General features: G+C 43.2%; 1 protein-coding gene across 2 annotated transcripts; it reads left to right on the top strand.

The window, feature by feature from the left end:
- Nucleotides 1–2,664: 2,664 nt before the first annotated feature.
- Nucleotides 2,665–27,021, top strand: LOC138261236 (actin, cytoplasmic 1-like). 2 transcript variants are annotated; one of them, XM_069210002.1, is made up of 5 exons: nucleotides 2,665–2,786; nucleotides 9,767–10,010; nucleotides 22,776–23,214; nucleotides 23,327–23,508; nucleotides 26,878–27,021. In XM_069210002.1, exons 1-5 carry the CDS (start codon nucleotides 2,668–2,670, stop codon nucleotides 27,019–27,021), a joined length of 1,128 nt encoding a protein of 375 aa, XP_069066103.1. In that variant the 5' UTR covers nucleotides 2,665–2,667. The 2 variants fall into 2 exon arrangements, with proteins under 2 accessions (XP_069066103.1, XP_069066101.1); XM_069210000.1 differs by having other exon boundaries at nucleotides 2,685–2,790; nucleotides 9,780–10,010.

The following is a 27,021-nucleotide window of genomic DNA, read 5'->3' as shown; positions in this document are numbered from 1 at the left end:
TGAAGCATGTAAATATCACACAAAGGTACAATACAACCATAGAACTGTCAAATATGCAAATTGAAATTTTTACCGCTATGGAGACACCGCATCAGATTGATCCCCATGTATTTAGATGTAGCTAGAACACTAGAATTGACCTCTTACAATATGGAGGTGCGTGTCTCTGACACCATTCTGAAACAACATACATTCCAGACACCTACACAACCTCTAAATGCTATCCACTCCTGGCCCCTAGAAACCACTCCGCACACCAAAACTACACCCTCCCTGAACCCTAAAAGCTTTTTCTACCCCTAAGTACACCCATACCTGAGTCTGTAAAACCTCCCACGACACCTAAACTACACCTATCCTGACCATTAAGTTTCCCCATTCGTGAACCCTAAAAACTCTTTCTATCCCTAGACTTCACCCAACCATGTGCCCCAAAACCCCTCACTACTCCTAAACTCCACCCATTCCTGAACCCTAAGAACCCCTTTGTCCGCCTACACCCCAAGCATCCCTGAACCCTTAAAACCCCTCACCACCTCGAAACACTACTCATCCGTGACCCCATAAACTCTTTACAACCCCTAAACTCCACACATCCCTAAACCTTAAAACTCTTTCCGTGCATAAACCACACCCATTCCTATCCCCTGAAACCCCTCACCACCCCTAAACTCTACCTAATTCTGAAGCCTAAAACTCTTCATCACCCTTAAACTCTACCCATCACTGAAACGTAAAAACCCTCATCAGCCGTACACTCCACCCATCTGTGAACCCCAAAAAACTCAACACCCCTACACTCCACCCATCCCTGAATCTTAAAACCCCTTCACCAACCCCCAATTCCACTCATATGTGAGCCCCTAAACATCACCATGCTTGATTTCTAAAAAAACTCACCATTCCTAAACTTCATCTATCCCTGAACCCTAAAGCCCCCTTTCTACGCCTGAACTCCACCCATCCCTGACACCTAGAAATTCCTCGTATCCCCCTAAACCTCACCCAGCCCTGAACCCAAAAGACCCTTGCTACTCTTAAACTCCACCCAAGTTTAATATAATTTGGGAATTTTCCTTAAAATGATCTTTCTTTTAAATAGTTTTCTCTAATGTTCAGTTTATCTGTGTTCACTTAAAATTGTTTCCCCATGACTTGGCTTCCTGCAATGTGGTTTCTCAGTTTTCGTTTTTCAGTTAAGTCACATACATCACTCTATCCACCCACATGCGCCTCTAAGCACATGTTGCTGCAAACTCTGCATCTTCATTAAACTAAGGGTTCGTATTTACAATATTAGCCTATCCACAACCATAAAACAGACCCCCGCACAGCCACAAAGCCTAGCCTATCTGGCCTGCTACTCAAAAGCTATTTAAGTATCGATTTGAAAGGACCATAATGCATCTAACTGAAAGGTAGAGCTTGTGGTATTTTACCTTTTTTTCATGCATGGAATTATTTTCCTCAAACACTAAGACTTTCTTATGACCAATGACATTTCATAAGACCCACCATAAACTCTTAAATTACTAGCCTGTGATAGAGTCCTCTAAGTCACAGAGCAAAGTTAGTGAATTCTATCAGCAGAAAAGCAATATTAATGGCATTACTGCTCAATGCAGGTCTCAATAACATGACATTAGCACAGTAACCCCCCCCCCCCACTCATTTGTTATATTACTGTTCAGTGCCTGTGCTTCATTGCTTTCAGCAAATTACTGTCACCTCTCTGCTAGGTTTGCACTATGCAGTCAAATAGGATCCTAAATGAATGGATGAATAGTTACCTTGGAGTGACTTTGGCCATTCCCCTCGTGATTTCTTCGGACATGGCTTTACTGAATATCCCAGAAGCCTTTGAGTGCGGAAAAGAAAGGGTGTTACTTGAAAACTGAAACAGAATGAACTTTTGAAAATTAGAAATGATGATGCAGGTGGAGGCACTTGCAAGGTAAGTGTTCATGAGAGTGACATACAAGTGTCTATGAAGTGAACTCACTAACAGAGTCAAGCGCGCTTAAGAAACCACAAGGGGCCTGGTGATACATGGGCAGTGAGGTATCCAGAGACCTAGATGAGGCCATAATGCTTCTTGCTGTTGTGATGGCAGCCTCTGTCAGGCAGATACCCTACTCCAGCCCTTGGTGGAAAAAGACCTGGGCCACTTGGGTCAGGAACTCCCGAGGGACGAAGGAAGCAAGATGCTTAATGGAGCTGTATGTCTTCAAATAGATGAATTATTTCAGAGTTCAGACCATTTTTCTGAGTTCCGGTTTCTGTTTCGCTTCTCTATAGACACCACTTTTTGTCCAAATTATAAGCCACATTAACATTGAAGATATAGAGACGAGTCTGGTGACACATAAATAATGAATGAAATCAAATGTGCCTAGCTCAGAAGTTTGAACGTGGCCTGGAAGGCCATATACCAAGGAGGAGAACAGTTTTTCCTATTATTAAACACTGAATCGTATTGTTTTTTTTTTTTTGCACAACTGCATTTGTACTTGCTATTGAATCCAATGCCAATATTTATGTAGTTAATATGTGGGCATATTGAGTAAAACTTTTTTAATATTACATTTTACAACCCAGTTGCCCACGTCCATTATATGTGCGCACGGCTAACAATATTGTTGACTCTTCACATTTCCACAGATCACCATGAAGAATGATGTTGCCCCTCTGGTTATTGACAACGGAACCCATATGTGCAAGGCTGGATTCGCGGGAGATGATGCTCCACGCGTTGCCTTTCCAACCATTCTGGGACGGCCAACACAGCAAGTATGTACTCTTCATGTGCAATGAGAGAATGGTCTAGGTTGGTTGTTAATTTTATTTTATTTATGGGTACTCTGCTTAATATATTTTAGAAAAAACTGCAGCAGTATGCCCAAAGGTTTCCTCATTGGGTAAATTAAGATAAAGTGCATTTGTGGCAACAATTAAATATTTTCGCATGATTTTGCCGGTATATGCAGTTTTTTTAAGCACTGCCAAAATAGGGGATATTGACTTTCAAGGCTTCATATTATTAATGTAGCATTATTCATTTCATTTATTCTAATTAATAAACTGCAGTTAATTACTTTGCTCAAAATCTGAGCTGAATGCTCTGTTCATTGTGAAAAGGATCAACACCACATCAGTCTTGACTGGTTTAAACTTTGAGCCAGTTCTCGATCAGTGCCTAATGTCACTTTTTATCATGAAAGGCAGGTGTTATGATCAATTTGTAGTTAATGTTTTCCTAGCCAACATAACTCGATCTCTGCTGAAGTTGGAGGGGTTGGTAATACTGTGTATTTGTTGGTATTCAGTTGTTGGAATCAATTTCGTATATTTTCTAATCTCATGGTAGATCATTTGAAAAACGTAGATTCCGAACATATTTGTTTCCTGTGCTCAGACCACTTCTGTTTTTGTCTTTTTGCTGACAAATTGTTTTTTTTAAAATATTTATTTTTATTAATTTTCATCAAGATCCAACAAAATAACGAAATGCACTACAATTCCATACTTTATCTGAAATAACCTTCCTGATAATTTCCAAAAGGATAGCTCCACATGAATACAATCAGGCTAGGTAACAACCCAGATTCAGTTTATGATTAAACCTGAAAATAATTACATATACTTGTCTAGAAAAAGTTTGCCCCAAATCCGTGAAAACATTTTACCACCGCCCATTCTCCTGGAATATCTCATTTCCTGATTTCTGACCTGTACCATTTTACTCAGCCATTCTGGAGGGGAGGAAATTAGGTCAGATCACCAATTTCTTAACAGGAGAGATCTGGCAAACACAGTGGCAATAAAAACTAGTTTTTCCCACCTGGGTGGAAGCCTTGCCCCGGGATTGTAGCCCAAGCCCACCAACCAGATACTGGGAATTATAGAGATCTGAGCAATAGTTGATAATATCTTAAATACTCCATCCCAGTATTCCTGAAGAAGTCGGCATGTACCAATCACGTGTATCCAACCAGCCACCCCTGGTGCCTTACAATGAAAACAGAGATACTGGCAGCTGGGCACCACCCTGGGATAAGGCTTGCGGGGTACGATATAATAACCATTTATTAAAAAGTATCATGCAACGCCAATTCACACCTCTAAGTACTGTAAAATTTAAATGATTGATCTTCTCCCAAAACTCCCTTGACAGGTCGAGGCCCTCCTGACAAACCCATTTTCTAGCCGCCTTTACCCAGAGGTTAATCTTATTCTGCTCTAGGAGTAACCTTCTCCATGCACGAGCTCGCCTTATCCCAGGAGGGTCAACTAATTCGGCAACCAACGCCTGTGTATTAATAATTAGATCACTATCTAGGTCCCTGAAACTATGAAGCACAATACTGTAGGATCCCACCAAGAGAAAATCATTTTGAACGGCCATCTGAATATTTAAGGGGGTTTCCCAATTGTCATTGATACGGAAATCCCCAATTTGACTAAATCCTGCATAATCCCATCTCCTTGCTATGTCTGAATCGAGCTGAGAATCAGAACACAACATGAACTGTGCGAGAGGAGTAAGAAAGTGCACATATGTGATTGAATATCTTCTAAAGAAATCCGATTTTCTTTTAAAGAACCATTTAAAAATCTCATATCTAACCTTTTTTGGAGATTTCACCGACAGTGCAGGATTCGGAATTCGGAATGTTGTGCTTCCTGCAAATTAATTCACGAAAATCTTTAGTAAATATGCAGCCCATAGGTTGGTTTGCTTTGACATTAGTAAAGTAATGTGCAAAAATGGCGAAATAATAATCTTTAAAATTTGGTAGTGCTAAGCACCCCCTTTTCTCTGTCAGCATATAATGTACTTAATGCAGCCCGAGCCTTTTGATTTTGCCAAATAAATGAGCCAAACATAGACTCTAATTTCTTAAAAAATAGAGACGTTAATACACAAGGAATGGCCAAAAACAGAAAGTTACATATTGTTAGCATGGACATTTTAATCAATGCATTTCGGCCAAGTATAGAGAGGGCGTGAGATCCCCAGTGTGCAAGTAAGGCCTGAGTTTTCAGGAGCAAAGGATCATAGTTAAGATCATACAGATCACCTATTTCGGATGAAAAAATGATCCCAAGGTATCTTTTTGACCTAGTATTCACACAGTGCATTAATTCGGGGAGAAGTCTAATGGAAGAAGTGCCACAAAGAATAATATCGGTCTTACTCATGTTAATCTTATAGCCACCAATTTGCTCAAATTCAGTGAACACCTTCAGAGCCTCTTCCTGGGAGAACCGCTCTTCATCTAAAAACATAATTATATCATCCGCTTAGAGTTTGATCGTCCCATTGACTTCAGTGGGGGATGAATCTGATTATACTGTCTGATTTTAATTGCTAAAGGCTCAATGAAAAGAGCAAAGAGAATAGGGGATGGGGGCACCCTTGACGGGGCCTGCGTCGAACTTGAAGTTGTCCAATACAGGTAGAGTTAATTATGATATTGGCTTCAGAGTTTTGATACAGCCTTTGGATTAATGCAGAAACCTGAGAGGGCACGTTGTATCTAGACAATATTTCAAAACGTGTGTCCCATACAACCAGATCAAAAGCTTTTTCCGCATCTAATAATAGAATGAGGGCAGAAATTTTATTAGAAGCAAAATAGTCGAGCGCCTCAGCTAAATAGTGCATATTAGTTGCAAGTTTTTGACCGGCAATAAACCCGTTCTGATCAGGGTGCACCAGTTTAGTGACAACCCTGTTAAGCCTGTTAGCTGAAATTTTCATGATAATTTTATAATCTGTATTTAGCAAAGAAATTGGACGATATGTCCTTATTCTTCTTGGGAAAGCTAACCACATTCCCTGAGTACCAAGAATTGGGGATCCGCTGGCCCTTAAGCAAGCCACTAATTAAAGACAAAAAATTGTCTATAAATATATAGATGAAACTTTTATAAAATTCAGCCGGAAAGCCATCAGGTCCACAAGCCTCCCCAATGGGGAGGTTTTTAACAACCTCAAGGAGTTCTGACTTTGTGAATGGCTGTTTCAGAGCATCACTGTCTTCTTCCGTAAGACTAGGAATATCCAGTTTCCCCAGGAAATCCCTAATGGTCTTAAGGTCAATATGCTGGGATTGGCTATAAATTTGCCTATAATGTTCTAGCATGATTTCAGTATGCCTTACCCCAGAGACAGGGCACCTCAATGCATGTCTCATATTGCTAGCAATTTGATCTCAAGCTTGCCAGGCCAGAAATTTGCCTGTAAAATTACTCTCTTCATATACCTTCTGTCTGTAAGTCTGATATCCTATGTCATCCTTCTTAAGAAAACTGTTGGACAGTGCCCGTTTAGCTAATTCGAAAGATTTTCTATTGTTTTCTGTGGGGGTATGAAGATAGATAGGTAAACTCCTCCTCACTGCTTCTTCCTTTAAAGTTTTCTCAGATATGTCGGTCACGGCTGCGCATCGGAGGAGAGAACTGAAGGGAATGATTCCCGCATTTCAAAAAGCCGGAGCTCCGGCAGGACTTGTGCAGCAATCTAAACTTAAAGTTTTTTTTCAGGGACAGTGCTATTTAGTTCACACAGTTGATGCAGCTAAGACTCTTTTGCATTAGATTCAAAAGCCTGATCGATCAGGATGAAGGGGAGGGGGAGGAGGAGGAGGTGAAAAAATATAAATAAGAGAAGGGAAGGGGTGGGCACATCATGCAATAAGAGGGGTGATTTTGTTTGAGAATAGCGGATTCCGCAGAGTATAAATATAACTTGTTATCTTGGCACTTACATTCCAGTCCTTTTGCAGTCAATGGTTTCTAGGGGCCATGCCAAGGCACCCGATTAGGGAAGGATGGGATCCGGGGGGGGGGGGGGGGCTGGTGGTCCTGGATTGCCCAGACAGGAGGGTCCCAGGTGTTGGCCACCTAAGGGGCGGGGAAAGGGTTTAGGGGGTCGGGTGGGGGTGGGGGCAAGGGGCACAAGATCCTTCTTTACCACACTAAGATGTAGCTATGCGCAACGTAGAATGACCGTATACAGTGCGGGTGATACCATCCGATGCAGACCAAGGTCCAAACTTTCTGGTGGTTTCAGATTACTTAATATTTAGGCAATCTTTTATAAGAATCAAATGGCAAGGTTGGACTCCCCACTAAGAATAGTCTCTTGGAATGTCAATGGGCTTAACAATCGGAGAAAAAGGGCTGCAATAGAAGAAAGGGTAAACGCTCTAAATCCCTCAGTTATTTTATTACAAGAAACTCATATTCCGGCTAAAAAAGTAGCGGGCTTTAACATGTTCAAAAGGTCTGTTGATTTCAAGGTGGTTGCTGCAGCTCCAGCCGCTCACAGAGGTGTGGCAGTCTTTCTAGCTAGAGATCTTGGTACTCGGGCACTCAACTTTTTTAGCGACCCCAAAGGGTGATGGTGCTGGGTGCACTGCTTAATCGCCAAAGAAAGATTTGTTTTTGCCAGTTTTTATGCGCCTCTGATAGATGATCCAGCCCCTTATGTGGGACTGTTTCAATCCCTTTTGCAACTTCGAGGCAAGATTATTATTGGTGGGGACTTTAACTTTCTTCAGGATCCATTCATGGACTCTACTGTTAGGAGTAAAAAAACAACAGAAACCTAGACTTGCAAAAATCCTTAAAGACTACGTTAAAGTGTTGATGCTTGGTGATCCTTGGAGAATAAGTGCCCCAAATGAGAGAGACTATACATGCATCTCAAGCCGGTTTAGAAGCACCTCCTGCATTGATTTGTTTCTGATATCTAAAACACTGCACTTTAAGAACCAGTCGGCGAGGCGAGGCATTCTGGTTTATCTGGTGCTAGAAGTGTCCCTTTTCCCAGAATGCTCTACGCCTCAACCTAGAAGGTGGGTGTTTAACCAGCAACTCCTCCAGGAAGAGGGATGGGTACAGGCCTCTAAAGCCGAAATAAGTGAATTCTTCAAATATAATCAGGGATCTTCATCTCCAGCTATGGTTTGGGATACGTTTAAGGCCTTTTTTAGGGGCATCGTAATCGCTAAGGGGGTGGCAGATAAATCTTTTCAGAGACAACAAGCCAGGGTTCTGGAAGAAGCAGTGCAGAGGACTTTAGCTATCTATCTTCTCTGACAATTTGATTCAGAATAATTAGATCTAAGGTGTCTATCTGGATAAGTATTGGTTGGGCAGTCTCTCAATGAAGGTTAAGATTATGTGCAAGCACTAAGTCAAGACTATAACCAAACAAATTAGTGCTGAGCTGATAAACTGATAAAACCTTGGTAGTTGACAGTGGGAGAAAGGTTACTGTTCAGGCTACCTCTCCACTCTTATGAAACTCATGGTAACAGTTTTGAGCCCCACGCATGATTTAACTCATTGATTTTCCCTTCACCTCACTGTTAACTTTGTTTAAATCAGTGTGCTTGTGGAACCCTGAGTAGCTGTGTATGGAGTCCTCCTTGCAGGCATTTTGACCTCAGAGGGAAATTTTAAACCTTGGCATCTTATATCTCTTGAGTGTAGAGTTCCCCACAGATATTTGTTTCTGTAATATAGAACAGGAGATAAGTTATCAGGATTCCTGAATTCTATAGTTAATGCGTGACCAGGGGTTCTCTGTGAGGACCACCATTTTGAATGTCTTCTTATCATTATTTGACAAATAATTCAGGATAAATAATAAAACAAATCCGTAGCACAACAATAACTCCAAACATCAAATGGGAATATTTAAATGAGATTAAAAAAATAAAATAATTAGCCAGAAACTAAAGGGCATAACTAATATTCACAAAACAGAGACAATAATTGTTTAAAGAAGAAAAAGGAAAGGTAAAACACAGGCTTTTAGAGCCCAAATAAAATTGAGTATGTTATTACAAAGACAACACGTCCTCCTGAGAATGTAAGCGCTAAAGAGGAGTTTCTGAAACTTGTGATTTGAAAATGTAGTTGTTGGAACTTGGGGCTGTCCAGGAGACCTTTGCAATAACTTAATACAGGGCTCCCACCCACACAGGTACATGTTTTAGGGCTAGCAAGGAGGTAACCCTTTGCACGCAACACTGTATGAACTGAATCCTAGATTCTAGGTGACAAGTACATTTTACATCACACAGGGATGAAAATAGAACATATATGTTTAAAAAACCCTAAAAGCTTGCCAGCTCCTGTTTAGCTATTTTGTTACGACTCTAATAGCAAGGTACGCTAGTCAAAGTGCTAGTTAAAAAAACATTTACAGTGTTAACTAGCAAGGCGTTCATCTGGCAAAAAAGCCCACAAAACCTAGACTGTTGGTAATATGATTTAGTATCTTGATTTCACAAGGGAGACAGAAACTTTCATCATTTTTAAAAACTGGCAATGCCTGTGAGGAAAATGTGAAGTGGAATTGTGGAGAGGACTAAAGGTAGACATTCACCGGTCAAGAGAGAGAGAGAAAAATAGAGTGCAAGATCTATAGATAGGGAGAGAAGAACAAAGAAGGAAGGGAAACATACGAAGGAAGAAGGAGACATATTATAAAAATGGGAATGATTTATAATTAACCAGATAAATGTTGTTGGACTTGGGCGAATTAGTGTGGACTACTTAAGCTTTGCTCTGAATATTCACCTAAACCCAGACCCCTCTATGAAGATGAACCCTGTTTCGTATGATTACATGTTCTTTTGTACTTCAATTCAAATGAGATGTAATGTGCACTTTTTGAGAAGGTATTCATGTTTTATGAATACTTACACAATGTCTGTTTTCTACACGTTTCTCCTTTCCATATTTCTTGTGGCATTAAGGATGGCATGGGCCAGAAAGACATCTACGTTGGTGATGAAGCTCAGCGCAAGCGTGGTATCCTGACATTGAAGTACCCCATTGAATACAGTATTGTCACCAACTGGGATGATATGGAGAAGATCTGGCACCACACCTTCTACAACGAGCTCCATGTTGCCCCAGAGGAACACCCTGTACTTCTAACTGAGCCTCCACTCAACCCCAAGGCCAACAGAGAAAAGATGACACAGGTGCGTGTTCCATCCTGCTGAAGACTTTACACTCTTAACTGTTTGACTAATGGCCAAAATTTGTTGCTTTCCATTTACTCGATTTTGCCATTCACAGGCTTCCTTTCCCTGAGCTGAGTCTTCTCTCCCTGGAATTCTCTCAGGTTGTCTTTCCTGAACTGTTTTTTGTGGATTTACTACCTGCTAGTATAACTTACTTTTCTCTAGTTGCCAACTGTACTGTACCTTATAGTATAGAATTAGCAATTCTGTAGTTTTGTTAGGATGCATTTAGCCTCCAGGCCCAGAGTTAGCTTTTCCTTACTGGAAATTTGGGAGCACTTCTTAGGAGCTCACATTACCAGATTTGGCACCACACAACTTAGAACGAGCTGTACCTTGCCCCAGAGGAACACCCTGCTAATAGTAACACTAATAAATCCTAGACGCAAACAGAGAAAGGTTGAAATGTATGCTAACCCTTACCTATACCCTGAGCTGTCATAACCTATTACAAATGTGTATTTCTTCCAGAGCTTCATTTAGGTTCTGTTTTTTGTATATATATATATATTTTTTTTTTATTTGGTTTAACACATGATACAATAAAGCAATCATGCAGAGGAACATCAAACTAGTATGTGTGCACATAAGTATCATAAATTGTAGTATCTCTGCAAGGGCGTAGATCAAACACATTTAGATAATGCAATATGATCACTACAGTATGACTTAGAAAGTATATCATGGTACATAAACAATAATAAGGAGGCAATGGAGGCTGTGCAGGAGGTTCCAAGGAACATAAGAAATTGATTGTGAGTCCCAAGAAAAAGTAAATATCGGGTAAGCCAGGTTGAGAATATTGCAAGAAGATCGCCCACCCTAGGGATTGTAATGGGCAAGCTGTCCTTGACACAATTCGGAACAGATCAGCAGTTCTCCATATCAGAGATGGAATGACTGTGGTCGGCAGATGTATCAGCCCTCCAGGCTGTGGGCCATTAGGGATTGGGGACTATCCCCATCGTTCAGGGTGGGTAATTGTCATTCTTAGCTTCCACATTAAGAATATATGTAACCTAGTGTCCCATCCCAGTCTTCAACAGGCCCCTGTTGTGTAATGCTTGCAGTGTACTGGCTTCGGCTCGAAACCACAACAACTGGGACCGCAGCCATTGCTTTGTGTCCGGCGCCATTGGGGCTTTCAATGCCATAGCAATCTGACATTTATAAAGGACAAATGCTAGATCAACAAATCTATGTAACTGTTTAGATCCTTTGGCCTTTGGTCTGTTTCCAACAAGCAAGATTCAGGGGTAGGGTGTAGGGTATGGCCCGATATTTTGTTCGTATGTGTTGTAACCTCTGCCCACACTATGCAAATGAGGGCACTCCCACACCATGCGGTAAAACCCTGCATCGGATAGCCGGCATCTGAGGTGTCTGGGAAAATGCAGACAATTCAGTGCAGGGCTAGGTATGTTAGATGTAGAAAATTAAATTGTGTGTATCGAAATCGGGGGTTGCGGTGAAACTTCTTTGATCTGGCTGAGTGCCTGTGTCCATTTTGTGTCTGTGAGGAAGGCGCTTGATAGCATAGTAGGAGAGGAACAGTCCAGGATCAACATTGCATTTGGTCCTGATGTCTTGAAAAGATAATAATGAGCCTTCCTGGAAAAACTTCCCACTTCAGTGAATCCTACCGCACGCCATGGTGTAAGGTCGTGCTGCCATTGCAGGCGACGCATACCCGGTACTTGGTCTGTCGGTATAAGAGGGGAGTATGGGGCAGGAAATCTCTTTCTTTGTATATATTGTAGATAACAATGTTGAGCTACCCGGATCTGGAACTGTTCATGCTGAGAGCAAGATTCGCAGCCTGCCAGCCAGGTAAGCACAGGCGCATCGCCCAGCACAACCCTAGCCGCCGCTTGTTCCGGAGTAGCTGATGGAGAGAGCCAACACATAGGCCATTGCAGCTGTGCTAGAGCGTAGTATAGTTTGAAATGTGGGGCACCCATCCCTCCCTCCGTCAATGGCACTTGTATGGTTGGTAGGGCCAGCCTGCGTCTACCTGTTCCCAATACCAGTTCCAAGAGCAATCCATCTAGTTCTTCAAAGAAGGCTTTAGGGAGCACCACAGGGAGGGCAGCAAAAAGGTATAATAATCTCGGTGGGATCAGCAGTTTAGCAATTGCAGTGCGACCGAATGGTGACAAAGGTAGCGAGCTCCAAAAGAGTATGGAGCTCCGTATAGAGCAGACCGCCCGTCCCAGGTTACCATCCCAAAGAGCATTCTCAGTGTGTTAAATATGTACCCTAAGGTATTTAAACAAGCCATGACACCACTGAAGCCTGGAGCTGGGTGCCTGCCCTCTATTGTGTTCAGATACGGGTGTGAGTGAGACCGGACAATCTGTTGAAGTCAGCTTCATCAGCATATAATGATACTATGTGATGGGATTTCAGGTCCCCAATCCCCCAATCCACCGCTCAGAGGTGTAGGTGAGATGCCAGGGGCTCCATTACAAGAGCAAAGAGGAGAGGGGATAGTGGGTATCCCTGGCGAGTGCTACATTGAATAGGGAAGCTATCCAAGATCAAATGTCCAGGTAGTAGGGTTAGCGTATAAGTGCGTATCCAACTCACAAATCCAGACCCAAAACACATCTAATACAAAGTGTTCATCTAGTAGTCCCAGCCAAAGGTATCGAATGCTTTTTTGATATAAAGAGACACTGCTACTCCACCATGTGTTTCAGCTGGTGTGTCTATAACCAGCTGCAACTAGCACCTGATATTCAGGAATGTATTTCGTCCAGGTATGAACCCTGGTGGATAAGGGTGGTAATAAAGGGAAATAATCGATTGGCAAGGATTTTCCCAAGTATCTAAAAGTCGAGGTTCAATAAGGATAAGGGGCGGTATGAGGAACATCTGGTGGATCGCGACCCTGCTTGTGTTTAAGACTATTATTATGGCTTCCCGCATCGAGGCTAGTAGGCGGGTGGCATCATGAGCCTCTTGGAACACCTCCGGTAGATGCTGAGACTGCATTTCTGAGAAAGCCGAATAATACTTTACCAGCAAACAATCAGAGCCAGTAGCTTTATTTCTAGTCATCTGAGACAATGCTAGCTTGATCTCCTCTAATTGGATGGGTGCATCCAAATTAGTCCGTTGGAGGGAAGTAAGGTGGGCAAGAGGGAGGCCGCGTAGGAATTCAAGTGTACCATCTAGGACAGAAACCGGTACCGTAAACCTGGCCCCTCCATTTCATGCGCAATTTGCATAGTTGATTCTTAGTAATGTCAGTATGGTGGCGCTTAAAATATACGTGGACTGATAGCCCTTAAAACGGTGTGGCTAATCTCAGTACATTCCATGTGATACAATTATAGCGTGGTATTCTATTGTCAACCGTGTCAGTCATAGATTAAGATGAGCCCATGGAAATGAGGGGATGAACCCATTACCCATCATCAAACTGAGACAATATACCAGCCATCCCCTATGTGTAGGAGTAAGAAAAATCCTCAATGTGAGTGCGCCCTCTGCATGTAGGAGTGCGTGCGGCAACAGTACAAAAACAGAACAGAAGTCACATAACGCAAAAGATAAAAAACATTAATCTCCCCCCAGTCATTGACAAATCCGTCCCTGGCCGTAGTACCCCAGCAAAAAAACATCAAAGCATAAACAATAATAAACAACAACATGAGTTCACTTTGAAAGTCCTGGGGGCCATAGAGGGTGGTGAGTCCAAGTGTTCGTGTCCACGTTCTGTAACACTTGTTGTCCCATCCAGTAACAAGGGAAAACTTTAAGTTACCTGATTCACGGTACCTGCACCCAACTCAGCTATAAGTGTCAGTGTCACCTCAGACACAGGTCGTCGGCCGATCTGGGGTCACCGTGGGCCTGCGGAGGGACACTGCCGCAGATAAGTCCGACTCCTCCGCGTCTGAGTTGGAGTCCGATGGGCTGTCTCTTGAAAGGGGGCCAAAAGAATTATCACTGAGTTGTGAAGCCTCCAGTACTGCCCTGGTTTGTTCATCAGCTGCCTGATCACATGTGGGCGGTTTTTGCCTCTGGGTTTTCCATTTCGACAGGGTCTGCGAGGAGTCAGCCAATCTCCCTTGGGCTTGTCCTTGGTTGTCTGTAGTGCCAAGCCTTTGGCACAAGCCAAGTCCAAACATCCTCCAGTGAGGAGAACACATGAATGGTCTCATCCGATATAACTTTCAATTTAGCCGGAAATAGACGAGCATATTTGATACCAAGTTCTCTGAGTTTTGTATCACACTGTAATAAGAATTGCAAAGTTGTTGTACCCCGGCCGTGAAGTTCGGATAAGCCGTGATCAAGGCATCCTCAAATCTCATGGGGCCATGTCCCCAGAAAGTTTGGAGTACCAGATCGCGATCACGGAAATTGAGGAGCTTGGAAATAATCGGCTCCGGCGGAGCCCCCGCAGTAGGACGTCTACCCTGGATCCGATGCGCTTTGTCTATGAAAAATAATTTAGGGGCCTTCCCTGTTAGCATCATCTCATTCAGCCAGTTCTCAACAAAAAGTTCCACACTAGAATCCTCAGCTGGCTCAGGAAATCCCAACAGCCGAATATTGTTGCGACGGGATCTACCCTCTGCATCCTCAGGGCGTCAATATAGAGTAGCCAACTCTGCCCCAAGGGATTTCACCTGAGCTTGCAGATCTTGCACTGTGGGGCGTAGAGAGGTCAGTGATGATTCTGCGTCATCGACCCGGTCCACCAGTTTGCTGTGATCAGCACGCAGTAAATTGACATCTAGGGAGATAAAATTCAATTCTTGATTTTAATGATGTCTTAGAATCCAATATCTCCTGTAGAGTGCACCTTGAGAGTTGTCTTCAAATGTTGTAGGGTCTCAGTGGAGCTGTCCCTGGAGAAGGGAGTCGACAAGAAGGTGGTCATCTCTGACGTTGTAGTGTTCGCGGATTTCAGTTTCACCATGGTGACCAGCATGGGCAGGAGTCACTGATGTGCCCAAGTGGTGTCCAACGCTCTAAGGGTCACCTGGGACTGTGGTGACGCTCGCAAGGTTCGCTCTGCCAGGTTTCGCCTTGAGAGAACAGCCGGAGAATCGGAGGTCCTCTCTATCTACGCCTTGCACTCACTCCCGTAATACACTCTCAGGATCTGGCCTGCAGCAACATTTGTCAAGAGATGAGCTGCCGAGGAGATGTGCTGTGTAAGTAATGAAGCGAGTGTCCATGAGATGGTGGTGCCCAACACAGCAATAAAATGCAACCAGGGCAAGCTATCAAAGTCCCACTTCCAATATTAGGTCATCACGGCGTCACAGTGAACTGTAGGGCGGTGCTCTGTCACTTCCAGTAAGGGGTAGGCTAACAATGTGAGTATGGGTCTCAGTGTCAATATCTTGATGATTCCTCTCTATATAATGCCAGTAAGTCCATGGATTTATAAAAGCAATAGCCAGGGACCAGGGGGGCATAGCAGCATTCAAACCACATCTGGGGATGGCATAATCTGTGAGCCTCACTGGATTGCAGGACGGGCACTGGTACAATCAAAATCATGTTTCCTATATGATGCCCACCACATAGGAATGCACTGGGTCGCCGCATTCCCCCCAGCCACCAGCACTGTCCGCAAAAGGAGGCCGATCTGGTGCAAAACTAGTGGTATGGTGCACTCACCAGGCACACTGAAAGCACGCCCGGCCAATAAAAACTTTGTCCCCTATGCAACAATCCATCCCATTTATGAAGGGGCCCAGGAGGCAAGGTAAGTACGACAAGATAGGGGTGCAGGCAATGAGCTGTGCCGTCCGCGACTCACTAAGCTCCCAGCAGTCGGCCCGAACAACCACTCAGTGCACCCCCCTGCTGGGTCTGGAAGACAAGAAAGGGCCTTGCAGTAGTTGCAGCTTGCTCCACCGCAGCCAGGTATCGGCACTGGGAGCTGGGCACACCAGGGCCACACCGACAGCTCCAGGCACCCCGCACCTCAGGAGCTCAATGCAAGTGCTGGGCCTCCATGTTCGAGAGCTCTTGCCAGTCTCGGCCCGGCACCGCTCGACCGCCCGCCCACAACTCCACCGGCACAGGCGCTCCACCTCTCATTGCCAGGACTGGACGCCGCCATCCAGGCCACACCCCTCATTTAATGTTTTTTAATTCGTTTTTACATAAATATTCTTTTAGGTGTCTGCATTCCTTTGCTAATTTATTTTCAAACAGATAATCACTGTCTGGCTGTAGTGCTTTCCTCTTATTTAGTTTCTAAGCACTAACATAACACAACAGAAATGCACTTCTGAGGTCAAAGAAGACTTTTATTGTTGTTATATGAATGACGAATTAGTAGCTTTCAAGTCCGCGTTAATCAAACAAAATATATCAGTTTGCAATATACACAGCAGGTTATATTTATAAGATATTGAATGCAAAGCAAAACAAATACTTCACCGTGTAGGAACTATTTACAGCTACATCTTTCTAAGGTCTGCAAGCTGATGACCCCTGTCAGCCGCGAGAAAGAGTGTCATCTACCCACACGGGATGCTGGCAGCTGGCGCCAAGCTCCAGCACGAGGTCCGGCAGATTCGAATCTGACCCTCTGCAGCCTGTTACATTCGTTACAAAGGTGTGCCCCCTCCTCTCAGACCTGGGAAACTGAGCAAGCCTTTTGGAGACTGGCCAGGTCTCCAAGACTACTCCTGTTCCCAAGCTCAAGGGAAGAGAAACGACGCCCATGTACTCTCTCTTATCAGGTCTAGTCTACTGTGAGAGCAAAACATCTTGGTTCTCTGGTGCAAAAACACAGCTTGGAAAAATACAGCTTAGATTCTCAACTGCCATGTCTAACTCCACGTTAAAGGCAATGGGCAGCTAACCTAAATATCAAATGCAATGTCATGTTAAAGGCAATAGGCAGCTAACCTAAATATCAAATGCAATGTCTAGTGTCATGTCAAAGCCAATAGGCATCTAAGCTGAATACAAAATGCAATGTCTTATATCATGTCAAAGCCCATAGGCAGCTGAGCTGAATATAAAATGCAATGTATAATATCATGTCAAAGCCAATAGGCAGCGGAGCTGAATACAAAGTGTAATGTATAATATCATGTCAAAGCCAATAGGCAGCGGAGCTGAATATCATGTCAAAGCCAATAGGCAGCGGAGCTGAATATCATGTCAAAGCCAATAGGCAGTTAAGCTGAATACAAAGTGTAATATATGATATCATGTCAAAGCCAATAGGCAGCGGAGCTGAATACAAAATGTAATATATGATATCATGTCAAAGCCAATAGGCAGAATATCTAATAGCATGTCAAAGTCAATAGGCAGCTAAACTGAATACATCATGTCAAAGCCAATAGGAATGCAATGTCAAAGCCAATAGGCGGCTAGACTGGATACAGCATGTCAAAGCCAATAGGCAGAATACAGAATGTAATGGCTAATGCAATGTCAAAGCCCATAGGCGGCTAAACTGAACAAAACATACCATGTGCTACTGGTGAACATTGAGCAACTAATATGCGCAGTGGTGAAACACAAAGTCATTGGTCAAAACAAACTTTATCAAATGGCAGGACACTGGCCTTAAATTTACCTGATTGAAGGAGTGGCGTGAGAAGTTGAGAAATCCATTTCTTTCATTAGAAGCTTTCTAGAGAAACAATCTCTGGCAAAGTCAATAGTTCTCGCCTTTGAGCCCTATTGGTGTTGTCACTGATTTCTAGCTATGCTGTACACCATCCCTGATGCTTTGCAACATGACTACATTTAAAAAAAAGCATAACATGTAATTTTTAGGCATATGCACCACACATGCCACGTCTATAAAATCATGTTGATATTTTTTTTTTCCTTTTTATTTTCCAATCCAACTTGGATCATTGCATAAAAAGGAACAAAATCTCTGAAAGCATTTTAGTGATTTATTTTGGAAAGCAGACAGGGGCATAGCTTCCAGGGGGTGGCGGGGTGTTTGGGGTGTTATATCCCCCTAATAAATATATGCTCTAATAAATAGTTGGGTACAGGTTCTTTCAGTCGGGTATGGTGAGGTGGTCCGATTTCACCTGGGATTTTTACATACACACACAGACAAAGGCACACACACACACACATCCACTCACTGTATTGTCTCTGTATTGGAGGTCTTAAAACATTGATTATTTTACAAAATGATGAATTTTAAGTACCCCTAGCAATCCGCACTTCTCTCCCTTTCCTCTTCCCCCTAAGCTTCCCTCATGTCTTGCTTCTCATATTATTATGTATTTTAACATAATATGCCAGAGTGATTGTTGGAAAATCTAAAGCTCACACTCCCAATCTTACTGATCAAGCTATGCCCCTATAAGTCGATACACGGGGAGGCTAATGTGTGCCGAAGCAACAGGGAGTTTGGAAACAACAAGAAGGGCGTGTGTGGGAGGAAGCAACACAAAGGGTGCGGGAGGGAGCATAAAGGCCAGAGGGAGAGCAGTGTGAAGTGCAGAGGGCAGGGGGAAAAAGTTAATGCATGTGAGAGAGCAGCACAGAGTGGAAAATAGAAGCACACTAGGCAGACAGATGGAAAACACTTGTACTCGTGCTTAAACATGAAGCAAAATAGTGCCTGAAAAAGACCAGCAGTGTAAGGAAATAGTATTACATCCATGCTCCGGGCGAGGGATAAACAAGAAGCGGAAGGAAACCCCACACATGTTAACAAATAAGAATGAAGCAAATGAGAGAAACATTGAAGACAACCAATGGTAATGGCACACTGCGACACTGGAACGTCATTTTTTTTAGTGCTCCGGTGGCGCAGTGTGCTGGCCCATATTTACAAGGCCACAGAAAGCCACCTTGCGTGGCTTTTCAGGGCCTTGTATATATGGACCTCTTTGATGCATAACACTGTGTGAAAGGGGCGTTCCATGTGTGTTGCTGTGGGTGTTCCCATGCAACACCCATAAAACCCAAAGGAATCTGACATTCCCAGATTGACAAGTCTGGGAATGCGTCAGATTCATATGCCAACTCAGAGGCATAAAAATGAGACGCAATGGGGAGAAATATCTCTATTTCTCCCCGATTTTTTTCTCCTACTATAGGAGCAATGCGCAGCACACATTGAAAGAAGAAAACACCTCTTGTGACTGTTTTTGGGCAGGAAGGTGTCCCTTCCTGCACAAAAACAATCATCCCCACAATGCAGGCACCCCTGCTCCATGGTGCAAGGGTGCCTGTGTTGGCGCTAGGCTGCAATTTGAGCACCAGGTTGGAGTGAGAGGACAGAAATATGCAGTGTCTTGAGGATGCGGCGCATTTCTGCCCTTTCCCGGTGGCGTAGTGCGGCACAGATTGTGCCGCCCTGCGTAACGGGCCTTGTAAATGAGACCCTTACTTTATTTACTCAATGACAAACGTTTACTCCGAGAAAAGTGCATACTTTTCCAATAAGCAGGAAATGTTTTTCTATGCTGTGAGTTTATTTTATTCTAGATGAGCTGCACCAGGACTTAGGTAAGTGGCACAACCAATAAGTATTGTGGCAGGGCTGAATCACTTCCTTCTATACTCTACATACTCTGCAGAGCAAAATAATGGGAAACAGTGAGACTAGAAAATCCCCCCAAACAATCAGAACAGCCTTTACATAAGCAAATGTTGCCAAAAAATAAGGAGGTGTGGCTATTCAGATCAACACAGTTAAATAATACAGTCAATGGTTGATGGCACAAACAAACAGAGCTTTATAAAACACAGCATAGTGAGTAACACTATGTGAAAGAAGTACGGTTGCTTCTATGCTTTAATATACTACGCTGGTGTTCATAAGTGCCCTGCTACATACTTCTGATATAGCTATCAAAAGTAGTACAACATCACTTTGTTTCACAATCTATATGCTGCTCTTAACAATCACAATTTCCCAGGCACTGGGAGAAGTGATGTACAGCACAGAAGGACGAGAGGATGTCTGTCATCAAGGGTACATTTAAAAAAGGCATAGTATGAACTGTGGACTATGTAAATTTGAGTTTGGCCTCTGAAGAGAAAAAAGGCGCTGCTCTTCTCAGGCTAGGAGCTGGGTGATGAACGGCGATCGGGAACGATGTTGTCCAGATGTGAGGTACAAGACGCGGACTCAAGAAAGCACAGAAGGTGGGCGCCTAATTCTTGCTCTTTATAAAATATAATGAGCCACTGACACTGAGAAGTTCTGGCAATATCCCCAGGGGTTGGTCACGGAGTTGCCAGTATAAAAAGAGGTGATGGGAACATTATTAAAAATCTTGTTTTATTGGTATTATACCTATGATACGGAAGAAATTGAAGAGAAAAAAATGTGAACTCTTGGAGCTTCGGGGTGCCAGTTACTACCGCTACTGGAAAACAAGGCACATTTGTGGAAACAGTAGATTAATTAGCATTGTCGCAATTGTTTTTGTATGGTAAAATTAAAAATGATATTCACTGAAAGATGGCTCCCAACAAATGTGTGGCACATAGCAACGAGAAACAGAACATTCAAACTCAATTTTAAAATATTGTTGACATGCATTTATTAAGAACATAACACTAATAATAATAAAATGTGAACTCACCTGAAGTGGGGACTCTCCCGAGTAATGTGTTTACTTATATTTCAGTGACATATTTTGCACCATAAAGGATTTCGATCAATATTTGTACATATAAAGTAACTCCGCAGAATCGAAAGTGAGGCAAGAAGGCAACTTGTGAGTGAGTTCTAGTCGAAAGTTGATCGTATATAAAGGTTGAAATTAATGAATTGGCTCTCACCTACTGTTAACACAGAGGACATATAAATAGTGTTAAATTCCTCTGCCACTCATTCTCTCTGCCTGGTCAGTCACAAAAGGCATTCACCCCCTTTACCGAGGGTAGCCTGGTCGGAGAAGTGTGGCTCAATGGTTAGAGCGGCAGACCCTGAAGCAGAGATCTGGCTCAAGACCAGGGTTCAAGTCCCGCTTCGGCAGGTCTTGGGCTCAATTCCCCTTGACCAGATAATTCTCGCCTCGGTGCCTAATCTAATTCATGGGTCCCACTCTGCAACTCTGGGCAATAGCTTGCTTAATCTCCACAACGGCCCCAACAGCGCTTGGATGTCTGGCTTCACCCTGGGGGTGCTCAGGAGTGGGCGCCTCACAGGGAAAAGCCAGGAGGGGTTCCATAGCGGTATGAGTACAGCGCCTTGAGACCCTAACGGGTGAGTAGTGCGCTATACAAGTGCTAATTTACATTTACAATTTACATTTACTAGTGATGACAGCCATCCTTGGAATGGGCGACGGGGTATATGTCGTAAGCATTAACTTTAGGATGCCTCTTTCAGAGTGGATGCTTAAAATGGTTCAGGTGTTTTTGCAGCATGTTTGCTTCCTGTCTGGTTCAATTTAACCCATAGTCTCAGTGCATACAGCTAACCAGCTCTGTTCTGCTTTGTAAACGTTTGCTACAGATGGAGTGTGGAAAAAGAGTGGTGTTTGTAGTAACTAAAGTACTGCTGGAAAAGAAGGCTTCCTCTCAGTACCAATAATTATCTTACATCCCCAAGGCATTTTTGGCTACCAATTTGATAACTAGCCAACTAAAGTCAAAACGCATTGTTAAAGCCACTAGGTCTTGTCTGGGCATCCAACTTTATGTTTTTGTAAAGAGAGTTTTTGTTTCGTTGTGGTTTTTGCAAAGTGTTATTATGAGGGAAGCTGTCAGAACCTTGTCATTCCAAAAGAAACTTTGCTTGAAAGCGAAAATATGTTTTAGTCTCAACAAGCACACATTGTCAGAGAACTACTTTGTGTGTGGATGGGCTCATTGTGAAAGGGAAAAATGCTGTCACTCAAAGTGAAGATAGCCAATAGCTGAAGTTGGCTGACCCACAACCCCATGCTGTAGCAGATCAAAGAAAAATGTTAATGACACAATAACAGACAAAGAATGAAGAGGGATGGCTGAACGTCTTTATAAGTATGTTATACATAGAATTTTAGTAAAATAAAAAGGTCTTGCCTAATGCTAGATCTAAAAAGGTACATGTGCTGTTGAGTGACGGGATTAAAGAAAAAAAGAGCTTGAAAAGGTTATACGTTTGCAAGGGCAAGGTAATGTGTGATCAGATGGTCTTCATCTATAAAACCTTATGGAGCAGTTCACGTCATCACAATCAAGTAGTGTCAACTATCATCAATAATGAGTATTATGAAATAGAGCTGAAGATACTAATAAAATATCTATTTCAGAGTTCAGATTTCTGCCGTTTCTTACTACAATGTTGGAATGAGGTTAATGTTATTGCCATGTCCTTTTTTCACCCTTAATGTTTTAAAAACAGATTCTAACAAAATCTATTTAATTTTCTATCTAATGTTTGCTAAAATCCTAAGAAACTGTACCAAATGGTATATGCTACAGCAAATAGGTATTTGCATGCATATCTCCACACTTGTGTCATTCAACAGAAGCCTGTAAATCACTCTATAGCTACCATTAACACATGCCAGCCCCATTACGATTTGCAGCTTTGTTCAAATGCATTAGAATTGCATTTTAACTTCTATCAGGTGGTCAACATCTTACATTTATCATTATGATGTTTCTGGTATCTCTATTAATTGTGTTAAAATTATTTTTAATTAGAAATTGAAAATGAGTGTTTTGATTACTAACTAAAAACTGCATACACAACTTTTACCCCCTTCTTTTTTCTCTAAATTGCACTGAACATCACTTGTTCTTCAGATCATGTTTGAGACCTTCAATACACCAGCTATGCATGTTCACATTCAAGCAGTCCTGTCCCTATACGCCTCTGGCCGTATCACTGGGATTGTGGTAGAGTGTGGTGATGGCGCCACCTACACAGTGCCCATCTATAATGGATATGCCCGGCTGCATGCCGTCCCTCGTTTTCTTTTCGCTGGTCGTGACCTGACGGACTACCTCATGAAGATACTGACTGAGAGGGGCTACAGCTTCACAACCACAGCTGAAAGAGAAATTGTGCGTGACATCAAGGAGAAGCTCTGCTATGTCGCCCTGGACTTTGAGCAGGAAATGGCCACTGCTCCTTCTTCATCCTCTCTGGAGAACAGTTATGAATTACCTGATGGTCAGGTGATCACCATTAACAATGAGAGGTTCAGGTGCCTAGAGGCTCTCTTCCAGCCATATTTCCTTGGTAAGCGTTTTCTTCAAATAATGCATTTAAAAAGCTAAATCGTCCAGTATTCAGTGTGGTGGTACTGCTGATGTCTAACATGTTTTTAAGATGCTACTTGAATTCTCCATAGGCATGGAGAGCTGTGGTATTCACGAAACTGCTTACAACTCCATCATGAAGTGTGATGCTGATATTCGTAAGGATTTATATGCAAATATTTTGATGTCTGGTGGATCCACCATGTTCCCAGGCCTTGCAGACAGGATGCAGAAGGAAATCACTACCCTAGCACCAAGCAAAATTAATGTCAAGGTGAGATGGCAGAGTTGCTAGGTTTTCTGTTTCTGGATATCATCTGGCCTGACAGAGTGACCAGCTCTGTTCTGATGTATATATGTCTGTAGGGGGAGAAAGGGGTTTGAATGTTTTCCCTCCCCTACTCAGCTAGGCACTGTAAACCTATTCTTTTCAGTACAGACTGGAAGCTTATTTTTAAATGGCAAATTTAATAATGGATACTTGTTACCATCGGTGGCTCTTCAGTTAGGGCGGAAGAGCGTCGCCTCCCCCCCCCACCAGCAGCAGCATCTGCAAACCCTTTAACAAACGAAACAATAATAAACCAGTTTCTTATTGTTTTGTTTGTTAAAGGGGTGTGACTTTGGGGATGTCGAGGATGAGGGGAGTGCACTGCGCAGTCCCCTCAGTGCGCATGTATGTTTGGCTGGCCGTCATGGGCAAGCCAAACACACATGCGCAGTAGGCGCTCTCCAGCCCAGCACTGTGTTGCCAGGCTGGAGAGAGCAAACACAGACTCCCAGTCTGCCTGGGAGCGCCCTGACTGGACACTCCCAGCCAATCCTGACGCGGCTCAGGATTGGCTGCAGGGCAGGCTGGGACCCTGCAGTGACGGGAGAAAGAGGAACAGCGCGGTGGTGAATCAGGTAAGTTTTTATTTTAAAAATTTTGATTACATTTTACCCCCTAACAGCCTCCCACCCTCGCATGCCGCACCTGCCACACCCCTTGTGAGCGCAGCAAACCGCGAATGCTTGTTACAGTCTATATTTTAAAGTAATCTACGAAATTTAAGTAGTATTGTCTTCTCAAACCCATTTTAATCTAAAACTATATTAACAATCCCGGGTTCATTCATACCAACTCCAGTTAGTACTTGCTCAGTTAAATATAGTACTCTCCACACGCCCTTTCACACTAATATTGCTGCAGCTAGTACTATTGGGCTCTATGCTGTTTGCATGAAACTAAATTCTATGGGTTGTTGAGGTACTTACAGTAGTTTCCCCAGTATTAGAACTACTGAGGTTGCTACAACTGTTACTAGCTAAACCTCTACTGGTCTGGCTAATGCTTCCTTTTTAAGTACTTCTTTTCCAATAAGTAGTAATCTAGCTAACATTAGTGCCATGTATAGCACTAGTGCCATAACTCATGATACCAATACTGGCACCACTGGGGCCATAATTACGAGTGGTGCAATTCCACCCAGAGCAAAAAACTTGTGATGGAATTATCCCGTCTTCATTTACAAGTGTCTTTAGGCCCAGAATAATCAGGTCTGAAAACTCTGAATCAGGTGGTCTGAGCCCAGTAACAGGGACAGGAGTGAAGGCAGCACTACAGCTCAGAGCCCACAAGTCTATTGTAGCTTAGGGGGGGAGAAGGAAACACTTCTTTTCACAGGATAAAGCTTCATTGACTCCAAGCACAGAGAGGATAGAAAAGTATTGGGGAAAGCCATATAGTGGAAGAAAAGGGAATCCCTGTGTCTGTGAGGTTATTTCCCGTTCTGGGGAGAAAAACAGATAATCAATAGACAATTTGTGCACAACTTTCGGCCAAATCTGCACCAAAATCTACTGAGCATTAATAATATAATACAGGTAATAATAATGCTACAAGGGAATGTAAAATTAGCTTTCAGTAGAAGGTACTCTTGGAGGCCTGTTCTTTTTGAATTCGGAAAACTTGACTAAATGACGCCCTTGATATTTTGAAAATTAATTCTAAGTATAGTTTACTCCTAGAGTTTGAACGTGGAGCAAAAAATTTACTTGTAGTGACTGTGACACTCGCAAAGGGTGAAAGAAGAAGGTTGAGACTGCCATAGGACCCTACAGACGTACCAGCTTCCTGGGCACAAGGTTTAATGTATTGTCCTTCAGAATAAATAATTTTACCGAAATCTCTGCAAGCACACTTAGTGTATTCTCAGAAGTGGATTTAAATTGACATGCTTGAAATTGGGACTTAGGGCTGATTTAGATCTCGGCAGATGGAATACTCCATCACAAACTTGATGGATTTCCCGTCCACTGGATTACAATCACCTAGGCTATAATGGAATTGTATTGTAATTAGTTTGTGCCGAAGTATTACCCATGCTCCTTAATCTCAAGTTTCTCTTACTCAGAAAATATCTGTCGAAGGGTGTTCTTCCTATCCTTCACAAGGCCAAGTGAAATTGACTGTAGCTGGAGACTAGCATCTCAAGAGCCTAGTATAAAATGGTAGGTAATTAGAAACAAAAGCAGCTGGCTAGAGTAAGCAAAGTCCTTTTTCTGGCCAGTTGTAAAAGTAAGGCCCATATTTATACTTTTTGACGCTAAACTGCGCTAACGCAGTTTAGCGTCAAAAAGTTTTGCGCCGGCTAACGCCATTCTGAAGCGCCATGCGGGCGCCGTATTTATTGAATGGCGTTAGCCGGCGCAAGCAGACCGGCGCTGCCTGGTGTGCGCGAGAAAAACCACGTACACCAGGCAGCGCCGGCGTAGGGGGAAAATGGCGCATGGGCGTCTTAAAATGGGGCAAGTCAGGTTACGTCGAAAAAATCGTCGTAACCCGACTTGCGCCATTTATTTTCGACGCCCATCCCCCATCAACATGACTCCTATCATTGTAAAGATAGGAGTCATGCCCCCTTGCCCAATGGCCATGCCCAGGGGACTTCTGTCCCCTGGGCATGGTCATTGGGCATAGTGGCATGTAGGGGGGCACAAATCAGGCCCCCCTATGCCAAAAAAAATTATTAAAAAAAAATAAAAAAATACTTACCTGAATGTCCCTGGGGTGGGTCCCTCCAGCCTTGGGTGTCCTCCTGGGGTGGGCAAGGGTGGCAGGGGGGGTCCCTGGGGGCAGGGGAGGGCACTCTGGGCTCATTTTGAGCCCACTTGTCCCTTAACGCCATGCCTGACCCAGGCGTTAAAAAGCGGCGCAAATGCGCCGTTTTTAGCCACGCCCACTCCCGGGCGTCTCTTTTGCCCGGGAGTATAAATACCACGTAAAGGCCTGGGAGTCATTTTTTAGACGGGAACGCCTCCCTTGCATATCATTAACGCAAGGAAGGGGTTCACGCTAAAAAATGACGCACATTCCGGGAACTTTGGCGCTATTCGCCTCTAACGCCATAGTATAAATATGGCGTTAGTTTAGCGTCGAATTTGCGTCGAAAAAAACGACGCAAATTCGGCGCAAACGGAGTATAAATACGGCCCTAAGTGTTTAAACTACAAGCTTCCATGCCTTTAGTTCTGAACACAATTTTATATAGATAACGACCTTGAGATCTGGAGATTCTGACTTCCAGCTTGTAAACCTGGTGTGCTATTGCTTTGAGTATGTTAAAACTAATGGTATAAAGCTTTCCCCTTTATCTTTCAGATTATTGCTCCACCAGAGCGTAAGTACTCGGTCTGGATTGGTGGCTCCATCCTAGCCTCTCTATCTACCTTCCACAAGATGTGGATCAGTAAGCAAGAATATGATGAATGTGGGCCATCTATCATTCATCACATATGCTTCTGA

The sequence above is a fragment of the Pleurodeles waltl genome, chromosome 10 (genome assembly GCF_031143425.1).
Source record: "Pleurodeles waltl isolate 20211129_DDA chromosome 10, aPleWal1.hap1.20221129, whole genome shotgun sequence".
Classification (NCBI taxonomy): Eukaryota; Metazoa; Chordata; class Amphibia; order Caudata; family Salamandridae; genus Pleurodeles; species Pleurodeles waltl.
The sequence above is the reverse complement of the archived record's forward strand: the minus strand, read 5'-3'. Positions and strand labels throughout refer to the sequence as shown.